This window comes from Hyaena hyaena, unplaced genomic scaffold (genome assembly GCF_003009895.1).
Source record: "Hyaena hyaena isolate Hyena2069 unplaced genomic scaffold, ASM300989v1 scaffold_141, whole genome shotgun sequence".
Taxonomy (NCBI): domain Eukaryota; kingdom Metazoa; phylum Chordata; class Mammalia; order Carnivora; family Hyaenidae; genus Hyaena; species Hyaena hyaena.
In genome coordinates, this window is record NW_024080773.1 from 2850341 (window position 1) to 2867409 (window position 17069).

The 17069-nt window shown below is 34.7% G+C and overlaps 1 protein-coding gene across 1 annotated transcript in view; it reads left to right on the forward strand.

Annotated features, from left to right (window-relative positions):
• Window positions 1-17069, forward strand: part of PTEN (phosphatase and tensin homolog) — a 90925-nt gene that overhangs the window by 13279 nt on the left and 60577 nt on the right. The window contains exon 3 of the mRNA XM_039238527.1: window positions 12441-12525. Within this exon, the coding sequence (XP_039094458.1) occupies window positions 12441-12525 (85 nt within the window). The remainder of the gene's footprint in view (window positions 1-12440; window positions 12526-17069) is intronic.

Below are 17069 nucleotides of genomic sequence, written 5' to 3' on the forward strand. Positions count from 1 at the left end.
ATATATCATATTGACTGTGTTTTTTATTGAGAAGTTTGTCATCATGACAAATGATTAATGTGACCTGGTATAATAAATCAGTTTAGATAGGATTTTGGATTTATGTTCCCACATCCAACTTTGTGTTCAGGGCCTCTTTGTGTGTGTGTGTGTGTGTGTAAGAAACATCTTGGCCAATTTCAAATTCATGTCTGACGAAAGTAGATTGTTTCTACAGCATCAGTTTATAGATTTGCTCGGGTCTGCACTGTAGGCCATGGACAGAATGGTGACTTTTGGATAGACCATGTGTGCATGACATTAAGTGGGCGGCACACATTAGGTGAGGTTTTTATCCAAGTACTGTGTTGTTACCTGTCTTGTTTACTTAATAATATTTAAAGGGTGTGAGGTGTTAAGAGCTCCTTTCTCCTATTTTTGTCTTTCTGTATTTTGAACTTCATGTTTTAAAAAGTTTGTTTATTTGTCGACAGAGTCGATTCCTTGGTGTTTTCTTTCATGTTTTACCTTAATTATTTTCTAAGATTTTTTTAGTGTGTTCTCCTTTGACTATGAAGATTCCACAAGTAATTATCAGTAATTGGGCATTTTTTTTTCCCAATTGTAGTAATTAGATTTACAGTAAAATGATAGTGCTTCAGGAACAAGCAGTAGCTGATGAAAATTAAAAGTATTACCTGTTCAAACCAAGCAATGTAGACTTGCTCTCATATTTTTTAGTATATTTAAAAATTGCAAATTATTAAAATTTAAAATCCAAATCTTGACTAGTATTTCAGTATATGTAACTTTAGTTTTTTTGATAATCCACTTATTCAAGTGATTATACAGTTCATACAATGATAAAAATACCCTCAGTGGGAATATAAATCATATTTTTCGTTATTAGAATAAGGCAGTCATAAGTCAATAATATGATTCTTCTAATGTAGCAATGACTGCCAATATGTGTGCCTTTGTCTTTTAAAATCCACATGTATTTCTGGTTTATATTGTTCTTACCCAGGATTAAAATACTGCAGTTTGGCAAAACTATTTTTGCCTATAGGAAAAAAAAAAAAAAAAGCAAGTCCTTTTCAAATGATTTCCTGACTTAGATATAAAATAAAGAGATATGATTTTATTATATTAAAACCAAATATAAAATGAGGCAGTCTAGCACATACTTCTGTGGAGCTCTTGTATGTGTAGTAGATTTTGAATATTAGAAAATTAGCACATGGTTGCATCTAAAAGATCAATATAGTTGGAAATGTTGGAATTTTGTTATTTTTTTATAGTTTGCTAATATTGAGTGAATTTGCACTAAATATTACTAGGCCTTTATTCTCAAACACTTGACTTATCCCTGGTCATCTTGTGTATCTGCCTGTTTGAATGTCTTTTTTTTCCTGTAAAAGTTAATAGCCTCTTGTCATTTTGCATAACTGTATAGAGTAGCCCAAACCTAGTGGTTTTATCTATGGTACAATAAATGATAAAAGCATTGCTTTTATAATAGCATGAATTACAGAAGTAACATAAGTCTAATAGTGAATATAAAATTTAGAGCTTTATAATAGATACTCTTTTATGTACTTTATAGTAATGCTGGATCAGTGTTATAATTTTAACTTTTCTAATTTTTCATGTTCTTTATTATGATTTTGCTGTAAAAAATTAGAGTTAGCTTTTGGCTTAGTTCAGGAATATAATGCTAACAAGTATGTCTAATGCCTTTTGTTGACCTAATGATCTTTTTGAAAGTTGTTATGTAAGTTATAACCGTATTTTATTTGATTTGTCATTGGTAGTCAGTCTTGGATGTTTGTTAGTGGGAGCAAAACCATAGAGCGGGGGTGGGGTGTGCGTGTGTGTATTTTAACAGCAGCAGAGTTCTGAAACAGGAAATCAGTCTTATCGTATTCATCCAGAGACCTAGGAAGAAGGTAATTGTTTCTTATACTCGTTAAAACCAGTTGGTTGGGCAACTTAAATTTTTAGAGGTTCACAGATGTAGACTTGAACAGTTGTAGATACATTATTTCATAACAACTCTGAAGAAAAATTGATTACATTCATTGAGGGGACTAATAATCCTTCAGCTAATACACTAAAAAATTGTACTTTGGATTTTAGAGTATTGCTAGCACTATCGGTGACTTGATTAGATACTTTTCTGTGGTTCTGATTTGCTTAAATTTAAATAAAGTTCAGAGTGCCTTGATTGTTCCTTTAAAAAGTATTTTTGAAAAACTGTGTAACTTTAATCTTAAATTTAAACAGTAGGAAAAAAGAATTCTGTGTTAGGTGCATGTCACTGGAAATTATCTTTCACTCTTTGTTAATATACATATGTTCATAATTACATACTTATGTATTTGTTCACAAAAGTAATTTTTATCTGTCATTGGTTATTTGTCATTTTTAAAGATATACACACACACATTGGTAATATTTCATCAGGCTGAATACCACATTTTGCTTACCATACTATGTTAGGGTTATTTCCATTTTTTTTTTCTTTTAGAAACAGCACTATTGTGAATATTGTGAAAATTGTAGTTTACTTTTGTGTTTGTTTTCTTAGAGTATATTAGAGTGGGGTGTCTGCGATAAAAGGGAAGATGGTTTCATAGCTCTTTGTTACAGATTGTAGATCTCTTGTCAAATGAACCAATGTATAGTGTTGCTACTAAGTAGAAGAATTACTAGCATTCTTGATGTTGCCTTTGAAGAATTTTATGTTTATATTTTGAAAGTGAGATTTAGGGGTACCTGGCTGGCTCATTCTGAAGAGCATGTAACGCTTCATCTCAGGGTTGTGAGTTCATCTCAGGGTTGTGAGTTCGAGTCCCACGTTGGACGTGGAGCCTACTTAAAGATATTAAAAGCATTTAGTAAGTGAGATCTATACTTCATTTCAAAGCAAAAGTGTATACTTTTCAGTCAAGACAAGTTGGTATAATATAACAACATGAGTGAAAGTTGTGAGGTTCTAATTGTTGGGAGGAGTAGAAAACTCCAGTAGAGTTCATAAATTACTTGGCAGTCAGGTTTCGTTTCTGGTTTGGCACTGTGGGCCGTTAATTTAGAACTGTTAAAAGAACCTAAAATTTATGCTAAAGTGAATTTAAGTAAATATATTGGAAAGAATTCCAATTTTATAATTTGTTTATAAAAACGGCATATTGAGTTGCCTTGCGATGAGACATTAAAACTAAAATTAAATAACAGGACATTTCTGAGACCTGCAACCTCAAATAATAACAACTTCTTACTACAAGTGTAGAGCCCTTTTCAGTTCGTAGATTTAAAGATATGTCTAGATACCTCATTTGATCCTTGAAACAACCAGTGAAGGAGTTACAGCAGGTATTACCATTTTTTTTTTTTTTTTTTTGCAGAAAAAAGAAACAAAAATATTTGAGGCCCAGAGATTTAGTAACTTCCCTCAAGCTTTTAAATTGCCAAGCTGAGGATGGAACTCTGGTTGTCTATATTAAAAGACAATATGCATGAGTGCTTTAGTACAGGGCCTGGCACCCAGGAGGTGTTTAAGTGTTCCTGTGTCCTCTGTTGTTCCGACCATTACTTCTTTATTCTTAAAATATCCATTATTGGGAGCATTCTTTCTTTTATATTTCTGTAGTTCAGGCTTTGGTACTTTAGATAATAAGATTTTAGGCTGTTATTAGTTTGGTTTGTACCAAACTATATAAAACTATATACCAGGAATGATTATATGCTTTGTATGTTGGAACAAATTGTCCTCAAATAGTGAACAATTAGTACTTTATCAACTGGAAAATTCAAGGAACTCCTCTATTTCTGCTTTCCTACCCATATAAATCTTCAATTTAGAAACCAGATACAAACATTTTACACATTTAATACAGAAAAATAAAATGTAGTAAGAAATATAAAATTTTTCATTAAATGAAAAACTGTAAGTCTATGAGAGTGGCAGTTATTTAAAGCATAATTTGATTAGTAAAATTGGTAATACAGATATAACTGTGATATATGTGGAAACTATTTGTTGAATTTAAACTTGTTAAAATTTGCTGGGAAAAAATGTAGACCTGATGTAACTTATGAATTCAGTGGCTGAGTTGGTTTTTCATCTCACCTGATCCTTAAGCATCTGTTAGTTGAAAGCACTGACAGAAAGCAGGGAAGAAACTCCATAAATTCCTGGAAAAGAAAATTAAATGGTGAAGTCCTGGCATTTGCTAACTTGCTTTCAATTCTTTTTAGTCTGACTTTATTCCTTCACTCCTGTTGCCAGCTTAGCTCAGTGTTCCTCTTGTGAGCCAGGCAACTTCAGATTTGCTTTCCATGCTTTAGGATCACCACCTCTGTGAATCTGTGTGTCACTTTCCGTTTGCCAGTCATGTTGCATGTATATTATAGCTTCATTTTGTTAACTTTCAGCCAACTAGAATTTTCAAGTAGCTTATTTGTGATTTGTGGAAATACCTTTCCCTAAAATACTTATGGCAGGAAAAAAAGTGTTGCTGGTTTGAGTACTAGTACTGTAAACTAGTATTTTAGTTTATAAGATGTTTGAGGATAAGTAGATCTATATATTATGTTGAGTACTGCAAAGAAACTTCAGAACTGCTTTATTTTCAATGATTGTACTTAAACTAAGATTGAGTCTGCCTTCAGGAACACATTCATAAAATAAGGTTTAAGGAGCTATTTTTGGTTATTCTCTGTTTGAAAATTCATGTTAAATTTGTAATATAAACCCCACTAACTTAGGTTCAAGTAAAATTTTGAGAAGGTAGGTATGAAATGTCAACTCAAAAGTTGTTTTCTATAAGGTGTTTTGTTAATTAGATGTAGTTTAGAATATACTTTTAGTGTTTTAAGTCATATTGGATGCTTAGAACAACCAGTAAAATTTATTTAGCTCATATGGTAGCCATGTTATTTTATAGCAATCCAGTTACGTTATTGGTGAAATTGATTTCTGTGGACAGGTTTTAGGACTTAATTACCACTTACTAATTTTTTTCTTCCATTCAGTATTCTGTGATGTGAGATGGGATTGTTGTAGCACTTGAATCAAGACTGTCCAAATATCTATATAATTATCAAAACTCAGCAATGAGTCACTTAAGATCTTGTACTTTATTATATGCAAATTATACCTTAATTAAAACAAATTAAACACATTTGCTCAAAGGTTGGGTCAAAGAAGACTGTCTGCTGTATGTCGTGTATCTCATGTATAGATCTCCTGTGGCAGTGGTGGCTCTCCAGCTTAGGCGAGACACAAAGTGTTATGCACACATGTGTGCATTTCTTCAGCCTCCCTGCTTGCTGTAGGCAGCCACCAATAATGGGGAATGAAGGCGGGTTTTTTTCCCTTGGGGAATTTAGAGATATTTTACTTTTTTTTTTTTTTTTTAAGTTTATTTCAGAGAGACAGAGAGAGAGAGAAGCAATGAGGGTGTCGGGGGGGGGGCAGAGAGAGAGGGCGATGGAGGATCTGAAGCAGGCTCTGAGCTATCAGCACAGAGCCTAATGTAGGGCTTGAACTCAAGAACCGCGAGATCATGACCTGAGCTGAAGTCAAGTGCTTAACTGATTGAGCCACCCAGGTGCTCAGATACTGTCAAGTGATATTGTCAAGATTTCAAAGAGTTAATGTTTCTTTAGAAGGCTTTGATGCTCTTTAGAAGGATTAGGCTATTCAAAGTCAGTGTCATTGGGAAAAAAAACCCAAATAAAATGGTGAGCCCCTATGGTCTAGGTCTGTACCATTTGTTCAATTGTTAGACGTCTGTCACTATGTTCTGGTCATTTTTTAATATATTCACACATTTAATCCTTAAAACAACCCTATATGATGAGTACTTTCATCAGTCCCATTTTACGTAGGAAGCTGAGGATATGCAACTTGCAAAGGATGTACCTGAAGCTAGAGTTCAAGTCCAGGCAGTTTGGCTCTAGAGCATATGTTCTTAGCCATGGCACCACACTGCCTATGAGTAGATCACTAGATGGCAAAAATATTGGCCTTCTTTAGTGATCTAGTTAGTATAGTTCTTTATGCTCAGCATTTATAAGTCATTAGATAGGAATTCCATATTAAACCTTCTATTTATTATTTAAAAGTATATCCAGTAAGTGCAGGTTAAGGCTGTCCTGTATTAGAAATCATATATTATTTTTTCTCACTTATATTTATTTGGTTTAAATTGTCTAAAAAAGTATGTCAGAAATTTAAACATACTGGTAAGGAAAAAAGTCATATTAGAGGTTTATTGGTATAAGTCTTGGCATAAGAAATATTTGCCTCAAATCAGCACTCACTTTTGCTGACATTCAGTTTTGGAAATGCCAGTGATTTTTTTTATTATCTTTTAGAAGTTTTAACATTTGATTAGTAAAATTCACTTTCATTTGAGCCTGCTTCATTTATAAATTTTCTATAATTGATTTAGAAATATAAAAAACATCTCAGTCTCCTTTTGTGAGGCAGCATGGTATAAAAAGCCTGGGCTTTGGGTTATGCACCTAACAGGTTTGAATCATAACTTAGTACTTATTGGCTGTGGAACCTTGCACAGATTACCTGTCTTTTTGACCCTCAATTTTATCACTCATGAAATGAAAATATTTCTCTGTAGGATTGTTAGGATTAAATGGGAATGTATTTCCCCGTACCGTGGCACATGTTCTCTGCATCTTTCTAATGGATGGATGCCAAAGTCTTGGGTAAAGTCTCGAACTGTGAAAAAGGAAGGTGAGAATTTGAGGAAAACGAAACCTTAACAAGACTGAATTCCTCGATTCTGTGTAAAGAAGGGATTGGATTGCTGCTCTGCAAGAGACCCGCATGTTGATTCTGGCCTCTTGACTCCTTATCTGTCTGGTTAAATTGAACTCCCTGCCACAGCATCCTTAGCACTAGACCTAATCTTCTGTCCTGCTGCTTTCTCCATAGCGCTTTGTGTGCGAGCTGCATGGGCCTGCTTGCTTGTTCCAGATATTTTATATATTTTCACCACCCTGTCCTGTGTTCTGCTTGCAGTGTTACATTTGCTTCTGTTTGTTCTTCTGTCTGTTGATGCCTGACGGACTTCTTAAAGATTATCTAATGTGTTGCCTACTTTGTGAAGCTTTTTTCTGTGCCATAACAGAATTTATCCCTCTCTCTTTTTCTCCTAAAATATCTTCATCTTCTATTCAGTAGAGCCTTAGGCACAGTTGCACGTCTGTGTGTCTGTCTTCCCTGATAGAGCAGGAACTCTTTCAGTGCAGTAGGCTTTGCTTACTTAGCATTACATTCTCAGTGCTCCTTCCTCAGAATGTTCAGTGTGTGTTTGGATAAGTGATTGAAAGAGGGGACCAATTGAGTTTCCTTTAATGAGTATGTAACTCCCCATTTATGTATTGTTATAGACAAATAGGTTTTTAAGTTAAGTTCATCAAAAAACCTTATTTTCTTTATCAGTATTCATAGTGTAAGGATAAATTTGAGTTTAGTTCTGGTAAAAATAACTGCGTTTCAAGGGACTTTGTATTATGGTGTTTTTCTGTAAGGCTAAAAAATCTTCCTAGCATTTTCACTGAGATTAAGAATTCAGTTAGGAAGTTTGTTAGTAGCAGTAATTATTATTTCTTTGAATAAAAAATATTTCTCTGTTGTAATGCTCAGAAAAACTTGGGTAATTTCAATTTATATTTTCGACTGATGTATATTTATAATTTTTTAGGTGGGAATTCTGGATTAGTGGCAGCTGACATTGCTCCCTCATTTTTTTTTTCTGAGTGTTATTTCTCATTTTCTAGATGTTCCTGCTCCTAAGACTGAGTTACAAGGTAAAGATTGTTTACTTTCAAGAATTATACTGCTATAGGCTTCATTTGAGCCTCCATTCTCTTCATTTTCTCATGTATGGGCATAACACCCTAAAACATTTTGATAATTGAATGTAGCTTCTTCCTTTTTTTACACATTTGTTTATTTTGAGAGAGAAAGAGAGCATGAGTAGGGGAGGGGCAGAGAGAGAAGGAAAGAGAGAATCCCAAGCCGGCTCTGCGCTGCTAGTCAGAGCCTGATGTGGAGATCCATCCAGTGAACAATGACATCATGACCTGAGCCGAAATCAAGAGTTGGGTGCTTAACCAACTAAGCCACCCAGGCTCCCCAAAACATAGCTCTTTGAATTGAGCTACGTTTTTAGGTGGGATTACTTTCTTATGTGAGAATAACAGGTGAAGCTAATATTTGTGATATTAAAAATGATAATCCTAGTAGTTTTGGAACCTTTCTAATAGAGAACCCTTTGAGGTTGGGGTGAGTTTATAAATTCTTAAAGTGACAAAAATTGCCATATAGTAAATGCTATTATGTGTTAGATACTTTTATCATTATATATATGTATGTGTGGATGTGCATATGTATGTGTATATGCATACATTTTTTTTGGCAGAAACTCAGCATGTTTTAAAAAACTACATACAGAGTTGAAACTAAGTCATGCAGGACAATATTTTGTTATGATTATTACTAAATAGTAATAATTATTAGTAAATATACTTATAAGTAATAGCTTATTAGTAAATAGACTTGGAGATAATTGTAAAAACAGTTACAAAATCTTTTATAGAAATACTGCAGGTGCATTGTACCAAAAATAGAAAACATAAAACAAAAATGAGAAAAATATATATTTCTGCCACCTAGAGATGATTACTTTTAGTACCTTAGTTTGTAAATCTTTTTGTCTACATATGTAGACAGATCTTTTTGTCTGCGTATCCATACATATGGATATATATGCATTATTATGCCAACATGGCGTAATGCTTTATATTCTCTTTTGAAACCTTTATTTCAGTGAATAATAATAATAATGTCTACTTTTCCATTTCAGTAAATTTTCATCTTATCTAATGCCCAGATCATATTCATATTTCTCTAGTTGGCTCAGAGATGTTCTTTATAGCTGGTTTGTCTAGAACAATATCCAGAACAGCATTGTACGTGTGAACTTGGCTCTTAGAACCCTTAAGTCTTTTTAAATCAAGGGTAGCTACCCATCCCTCCCCTCCTCACCTTTTAAAAAGGCATTTGAGGGTTGCCTGGATGACTCAGTTGGTTAAGCATCTGACTTTGGCTCAAGTCATAATCTCACAGTTTGTGGGTTTGAGCCCCACATTGGGCTCTCCGATGACGGCTCAGAGCTTGGATCCTGCTTTGGATTCTATGTCTCCTTCTCTCTCTCTGCCCCTCCCTGGCTCATGTTCTGACTCTGTCTCTCAAAAACAAATAAACATTCAAAAAATAAATAAATAAAAAGGCATCTGAGCATAGACTGGATCATGTACTATAGAGCTTTTGAATTTATCCAGTTTATTGCTTATAATGTCAGTTATCTTGTTTTCTTACTCTTGTAAATGAATAGTTCTATCTAAATGCTTGGTGGATTCACAGGTTGAATATAGCTTGGCTATCATAGATAATGCTATGTCCTTCATAATATATCACATCAAAAGTTATAGGATCTCAACTTGATGATGCTGAGATTGACCACTGAAATTAGGTGGTGGCAGTCTTTTCTGCCCATTGTTACCTTACAGTAGAAAGTATTTTGTGCGGTATTACTTTGTAAGAAAGTTCAGTTCTTTTTTTTATTATTTAAAACAAATTTTTAAATGTTTATTCTCTGAGTGGGGGAGGGGCAGAGAGAGGACGACAGAATCTGAAGCAGGCTCCAGGCTCTGAGCTGTCAGCACAGAGCCTGATGTGGGGCTTGGGCTCATGAACTGTGAGATCATGACCTGAGCTGAAGTCTGACACTTAACCGACTGACCCACACAGGTGTCCCAGAGAGTTCAGTTCACCATCCACTCACTTATTGCTTTAGAACCAGTTGTTGATCTTTGGCTAATCAATAATTTTATTAGGGTTTGCAAAAATATGATTTTTAAAGTTCTGTTTTCTTGTGTTTTTCTGTAAAGTATGTCTTTATCATATGAAATTGGGCTATTTGGTTGCCCTGAAATATAGTACCTGCAGGAAAAGTAGCATAAATACTTAATCTGCCCCTGTTAGCTATTTTCAAAGTAAAGAAAGAACTATTCTAATAGCCACTTCAAATATATGAAAAAGAGATTTTGTTCTTTTTTTCTTTTGAACATCTTTATAGACTCCAAGTTTTAATTTTATTTAGGGTATTTTAATTTACTAGCATTTAAATTTTTCCTTTGATGTTCAGATTGTTACAGTTTTAGTTATTGGGATGTCCTTCATGTCAGCTTATTTGTCTGATATAGATCATTAGTTTCTGTACACCTTTCATGTTCTCTGGCACAGAAAGAAATCCCAGGCTCACCTTGTACCTTCCTGCCTCTTACCAGTCATCAACTGTTGTTCCAAGAAGTTTAGTACCTTTTGATGTATTATGATATTAGAGATGAAGTCTGGGTTTTAGGATTGCTTACTTCTGCTAAGGTAACATGCTTTTAGGCCATTTCAGTGAAAAGACCTGGAGAACATAGATTTTTAACAAATGTGAGTTCATATTTAATCAGTGTTTTTACTTTGATATTTGATTTTTTAAATTACTTTTTTAATGTTTATTTTTGAGAGAGAGAGAGAGAAAAGAGGGTGTGTATATGGAGGAAGGGCAGAGAGAGAGCAATGGAAACAAGGCTTTTGAAGCCAGTAACTATGAAACCATAACCTGAGCTGAAGTCAAGAGTTGAATGCTTAACTGACTGAGCCACCCAGGCACCCCACTGATATCTTGATTTTATAATGGTATCTCTTATGCCTATTATCATGAGTCTTAAAATATTAGCATAATTTCATTTTCCCCTACAATATAAAGAAAAAAAGCCTGAGGATATCCAGACTGATATTAGTAAAAATGAACTCTCAGAAGTTTAAAATTTCTTTGTAATTCTTTTTGTTCTTATATTGTCCTTCCTAACAAGAAGTACAGTACAATTGCAGTGTCCAAATAAAAATTCTTTCTCCTGGTTGTCAAACTGATATTTAGTCATGTTTGTTGTTGCTGTTATTTTAGTGTATGCTTTTCCCCTTCCCCTGCCTCTTCCCTTCTCTATGAAACAAACATTTGTATTAGTTTCTCAGTTACCATTTGTGTGTTTGTGTGTATGTGTTTTGTGTGCACATGTGCATTGAAAAGTTCAGATTCAAGCAAATATATGTGTACATGTTCTTTCATCCAAAAAGTAAATATTTTTCATATAAAAGGTAGTATACTGTATATGTTGTGCTTTTTTTTCCTTAAAATATTTTTTAGGTCTGTTCAATCAATGTGTGATAAACTATGGATAAAACCTTTTTAAAAATTATAATATTAAAATAAAAGCTTTTGGTAATTTGATAATTCTTTTTGGATTAAAAATAATTGAAATCAACTCAACAATGTGAATGCAGCAGAAAGTGAAGGGAAAAAAAAGATCTAGAAAAGGGCACTGGATTTGGTGAATTTTGAATTGTATTTGAAAAATGAATGGGTCCAGAAGTAGGTAGGCAGGACACTTTAGGGATAGTGTTGAAGAGTGGCTTTTGCCAGATTAGCCTGGCTGTCTTGGAAGGTCCATGTCAGAAAATTATGAGATTGAAGAGAGGGATAGTGGAGCTCAAGAAGAAATGAGTGCTGGTATGATCCAAAATACATAGAAATGTAGATTTTTTTGTGTGGGTTTTTTTTTTTAATGCATCTGGAGTGCAGAAGTTTGTGTTTATGCCGACTATAGTGTGTGACATAAATGAATAGAATGGCATGCTAATTGTTGATTACCTTGATGGAAAACAAGAATAAGTTTCTACCTTAGTTCGGTATTACTAGGTTTCAAATAGCAAGGACTGGAAGAGATCACTGTGGTTGTTTCAGCCCAATCATGTGGAATAGGAAATTGAAGCCTGAAAATGTAAAGTCACATGTCTAAATTATATAACTGGTTAGAGGAACAGCCAGGCCTTAAATCTGGCTTCCTAATTCTTAATTGTAGCTCCCTTTCTCTATGCTGTGGTACCTTTTATAATCATGAAAAAATTAGAAGTTGTGTAGCTATTTTTGTCTTTATTTTGATACTTGGTTTTTGTCCCAAGATAACTTGAGTTCTGTGATTTATAAAGTCTGAGGTTTTTGTTTTTCGTGTGCATATGCCGAAGTACTGTAAATGTGGAAGTTAGTTTTTTCCTTGAGGGCATTTTTAATGTCCTAGGTAGAGGGATTTGAAAATTACTTGTATCATTATTTTGAGGATCTTTTTTGGAATTGATGTATTCACCTGTGTTTCTTAATTATGCATGATGGTTTATAAATAGATACATTATAAATACATTTGACAGCCTTTTGCTAGCATAGGTAATTTCTGTAATCAGCTAATGCTTTAAAAATGTACATGTAGCTTGCATTATTGCATATTTCAGATATTTCCTTAACTTAAGTACTCAGATATTTATCCAAACATTATTGCAATGGGGTTTCCTGCAGAAAGACTTGAAGGCGTATACAGGAACAATATCGATGATGTAGTAAGGTAAGAACTCTTAATTTTCTGTTTCAAGTATTGATGTTTTCATGCTGTATTTTCATGTAGAGAAGATTTCTAAACCATAGAAGATGATGTACTCATAATATAAACTTTATTTTTATTATGTTGGTGCTCTGTATGGCTTTGTTTGTTTATTTAATGGACTTAAGTGGGATACAACGCTGTTAATAAGAACTGACCTTTGACATCATCAGGTGTTTGTGATATAATTTCATAGACTCCATACAATACTTCTTAACCAAGTTAATGCCTGGATTCCATTACACTATGGTTTTTGTCTTCTGTTTCACAGTAGGGGATGAGGTTTAAAATCAAGTGGATTCATTCACTTAAATTTATTCATCCTAAGGTAGAGATGAGCAATAACATGTATTTTTTACATAGAGCAGTTTATAATGGGGTATAAGTGTACCAAGCATTTGAATAAGTATTTGGTAGAGGATCTGGACAGGAATTGGTGGGCAAACCACAGTCTGACTTTGTCTCTTTTATAAACTTGCATAATTTTCTAAGTGTAATTATTCCGTTCAGAACAATATTTCTCAAGGCCCGTTTAAATAATTTTAATACATTTATAACCTAAGAGTACATATATGTTTTATGAGAGAAGGAATTTGTGTCTACTCTGTAATCTCAATATATTTTCTCATTCCAAAGCAAAAAATATATGTATGAAAAATTAACTGTAAATGTCAGTTGAAACTTCAGTGGTTTTTATTTTGGATTATTCCCTTCATGCTCTTTTAGAAATCTCTTTCGGGGCGCCTGGGTGGCTTAGTCGGTTAAGCGTCCGACTTTCGCTTGGGTCATGATCTCGCGGTTCATGGGTTCGAGCCCCGCGTCGGGCTCTGTGCTGACTGCCAGCTCAGAGCCTGGAGCCTGTTTCAGAGTCTGTATCTCCCTCTCTCTCTGACCCTCCCCTGTTCACGCTGTCTCTCTGTCTCTCTCCTAGAAATAAATAAATAAAACATTAAAAAAAAAAAAAAAGAAATCTCTTTCTTGGAGACTGAATTTAAATTTTTGCTGAGAATTAAATGTTATAGTGAGTGGGAGAACGCTTTGTAAAGCATTATATAGACGAGACATAGAGTCCTTTTATAATAGTTGTTTAAACACATGAATCGATCTTTGTCCTTAAATGAGTGAGCCACAAGTTGTTTTTCTAAGTGGTTAGTTTTTACCAATTTGCTTTGAACCTATGTATATTTAAATTTTGCCATATTAAGTTGTGTCCAGTTGGACTTTCTTAAGTGTTTCTTTTCTGTGCAGGATTAGTAAATGTTGGTGTCTACAGAAACTACAGAAAAACCCAAACCTACTTCTTTGTAGTTTCTATTACAACGATAACTACATGAGGCTGTTAGAAGTGCTCTTTAAGAACTTGAAAATAGGGAAATAAATTTGTTTTCTCCTAGTTAGGTGGGACACAGTCGGAACGATGCTTAACATCACAGATGCATGAGAGCAACACTGTCACACGGTTTAGTCGGTGACAGTACACATGTACAGAAAATGTGGGTGGTAGGGAAAAGAATGAGGGATGTAAATTTTGAATCTGGAGAAGAGGAGTGTCTGGAATAGGAGTTTGCAGTTATCAGACTTGTGTTCTCTCCGATGGTACAGGAGTGTCCCTCAGGCCTCCTATGACCTAGTCAAGACACTCTCCCGGGTGACACTCTTATATTACTGCTTTTTCATTCTGTGTCCACCAAATACTGACTCACTCAAATCAGGTTAGTAGTTATCTGGAAGAGGAGTATGACTAGTCTGGGTAGAGGACGAGTTTTCTGATCACTGTAAGGGTATCCTCGTGGTAAATTAACCTGGTGTGCTAGTTTTGCTTGGTTCTCTTGTCTTCTGACTAAATTAGTTTCTTCTGACTTGTTAGTCACGAGGCTGATTGATCATTTTTTAGGTTACTGATAAAGTTCAGTTTCTGGATCTATACATTGCGTTTTCAGACCTTAGATTTTGATAACTTCACCAAGAATATACTTTGCTGGGAAGTGTTTTGATATGTTGTTTTCTGACTTCATAGAGCCCCCGCATGAATTAATGCCACTGAATTATGATTTCCAAATTTGGGGGGCGCCTGGGTGCCTCAGTCAGTTGAGCATCCTGCTTCAGCTCACGTCATGATCTCACGGTCTGTGGGTTCGAGCCCCGCATCGGGCTCTGTGCTGACAGCTAGATCAGAGCCTGGAGCCTGCTTCAGATTCTGTGTCTCCCTCTCTCTCTGACTGTCCCCTGCTCACGCTGTCTCTCTCTCTCTCTCAGAAATTAAAAAAAAAAAAAAAACATTAAAAGATTTCCAAATTTGGGGCTCCTGGGTAACTCAGTCAGTTAAGTGTCTGATTTTGGCTCAGGTTATGATCTCGCAGTTCACGAGTTCAAGCCCCGAGTCGGGCTTTGTGCTGACAGCTCAGAGCCTGGAGCCTGCTTTGGAGTCTGTGTCTCCCTCTCTCTCTGCCCCTCTCCTGCTCATGCTCGCCCACGAGCACTCTCTGTCTTACTCTGTCTGTCTGTCTCTGTCTCTCTCTCTCTCTCAAAAATAAAATGTAAAAAAGTTTTAAAAAGTTAAAAAAAAAATTCCCAAATTTAATTTGTAATTGGTCACCAAGATTGAAGTTTATTCTGTCTGCTTTAATGTATCTAGCTTTTTTGTCTAGTTCTTGCCTTTTTCAAACGTTATTCCTTAAAAAAATATCTACATGGTTTGTTAGTTAGCCAGTAGTTGCTTTAGCCAACTGACCTTGTCACCCCTATGGTAATGGCAGTGGTAATAGCATATAAATAATGTGGAATTATCTGTGGAATATAATACCTGTGCTGTGCCTGGTTTGTCTTGCCCTCCCACATTTGTAATTGGGGGATAAATGGCTAGTGAGGTTTTGTTGGCTTCCGTTGCTCACTCCACTCCCCTTGTATGAGAGAAAGGATGAACAGGTAGCTGTAGTTTTTCCCTGTGAAATGAAATAAAAATAAATAACTTGCAAGTAGTTTGCCTGTTAGGATTAACCTCTCCAAGGGAATGGCTGTCTCTAGTACCTAAATGATTGATTTTCTTGTTTGGTTTCCACGTTATTGGAGACATTAGTAATGATCAGTAGTGAATCCTTTTTGGGTCAAAGATGATCATGTCTCCATGAAAAATGTGTCTTTATTTCCTTGTAAGTTTTCTCTCAGCAAACATTTCCAGTTGGATTTTCCTTTGCCCTCTTATTCCATGTGTTTTCTGTGATTTCCCCCCAAACAAGAAATACGGTGCCAGGTTCACACTTGGTTGAGCATCTTTGCTCTGAGTAAAAGAAACTCACATTGCAAATGCTTTTATGCTTAAATTAGGCAGTATTTAACTGTTTTGGGATATGGTTTATTACGGCAACGTGAAATTTTATACTTGTACTGAAGAGACAGATATTTAAGTTCTTCTTTAACTGCAAATGTTTTGTTTAATAAGCAGTCAGAATTGACAGGACACGGACATCTCAAAAAGGGAAGTTGAAGGCTAAACTCTTCCCAGATTGTTTTTTCTTTTCCTCCTATTAACCACCTTCTCTCCCCTCCTTTATTGCCACTAAGATCTTGCTCTGACCTGGTGGTAATTTGAAACAATGTTTTATTCAGATAATTGATTATTCTTTGATATGTGTGGTAATCTTATCCCTCAGGCTAATATTGAAGTTTCCCTAATTTATATGTTATCTGGTATAAATCTAAGCAGTCTTTAACAAAGTGATGCATTATGTGTTTAACAGACATAGCTTAGGAACTGGTCTATACTTAATAAATCAGACAAATGTAGGTTTAATAGAGTTGTGAACTGGCTTTCTTACTGCAGAACCTTTAATATACTACTATGCCTTGTAAATCTCCCAAGAGTGAAACTTGAATGTGCTGCTTTTCTTTTCCTTTTTTTTTCTTTCTCTTCTTCTCCTTTACTTCCCCCTTCTCCCTTTTTTTCTTTTGTAGTATATTAAATATCTTCTAAACAGTGTTCCTTAGAGCACAATTTGGGAAGTGTTGAAAATGAAAAAAGATGCATATAACAATATTTCCTCTTAGTCTGAAATCAGTAGGAAGTAATTTGCTTCCTCTTTTATTGGAAAGATGTTAGATGTGGGTGGATTCCCTTATTTATTGTAAGGAAATGCTTTAAGCTTAGTCTTCTGATATATAGTGATTTTTTTAAAGAAAAAAAACTTTATTCATTGTCTTTCATCCTCTCAGCTTTTTAATACGCGTGTATGTGTGTGTGTGTGTGTGTGTGTGTGTGTGTGTATGCAGCTGTATTACAGATTCAGGTGCATCTTCTAGCTTTCCTCTTTTATACATTTTCTTGCTGAAGAAACTTCACATACTCTTTTCTTAATTATATGTTGATCTCTCAATCAGCCTTAATTATGTGTTGATATTCCATTAAAAAGGAAGTGTTTGTCATCCCAACGTTATCATTATTGGTTATTCAGTTAAAAAATTAAAAAAGGATTATATAGAGGAAGGCTTCAAAAGAATTTAGAGGAAAGAAT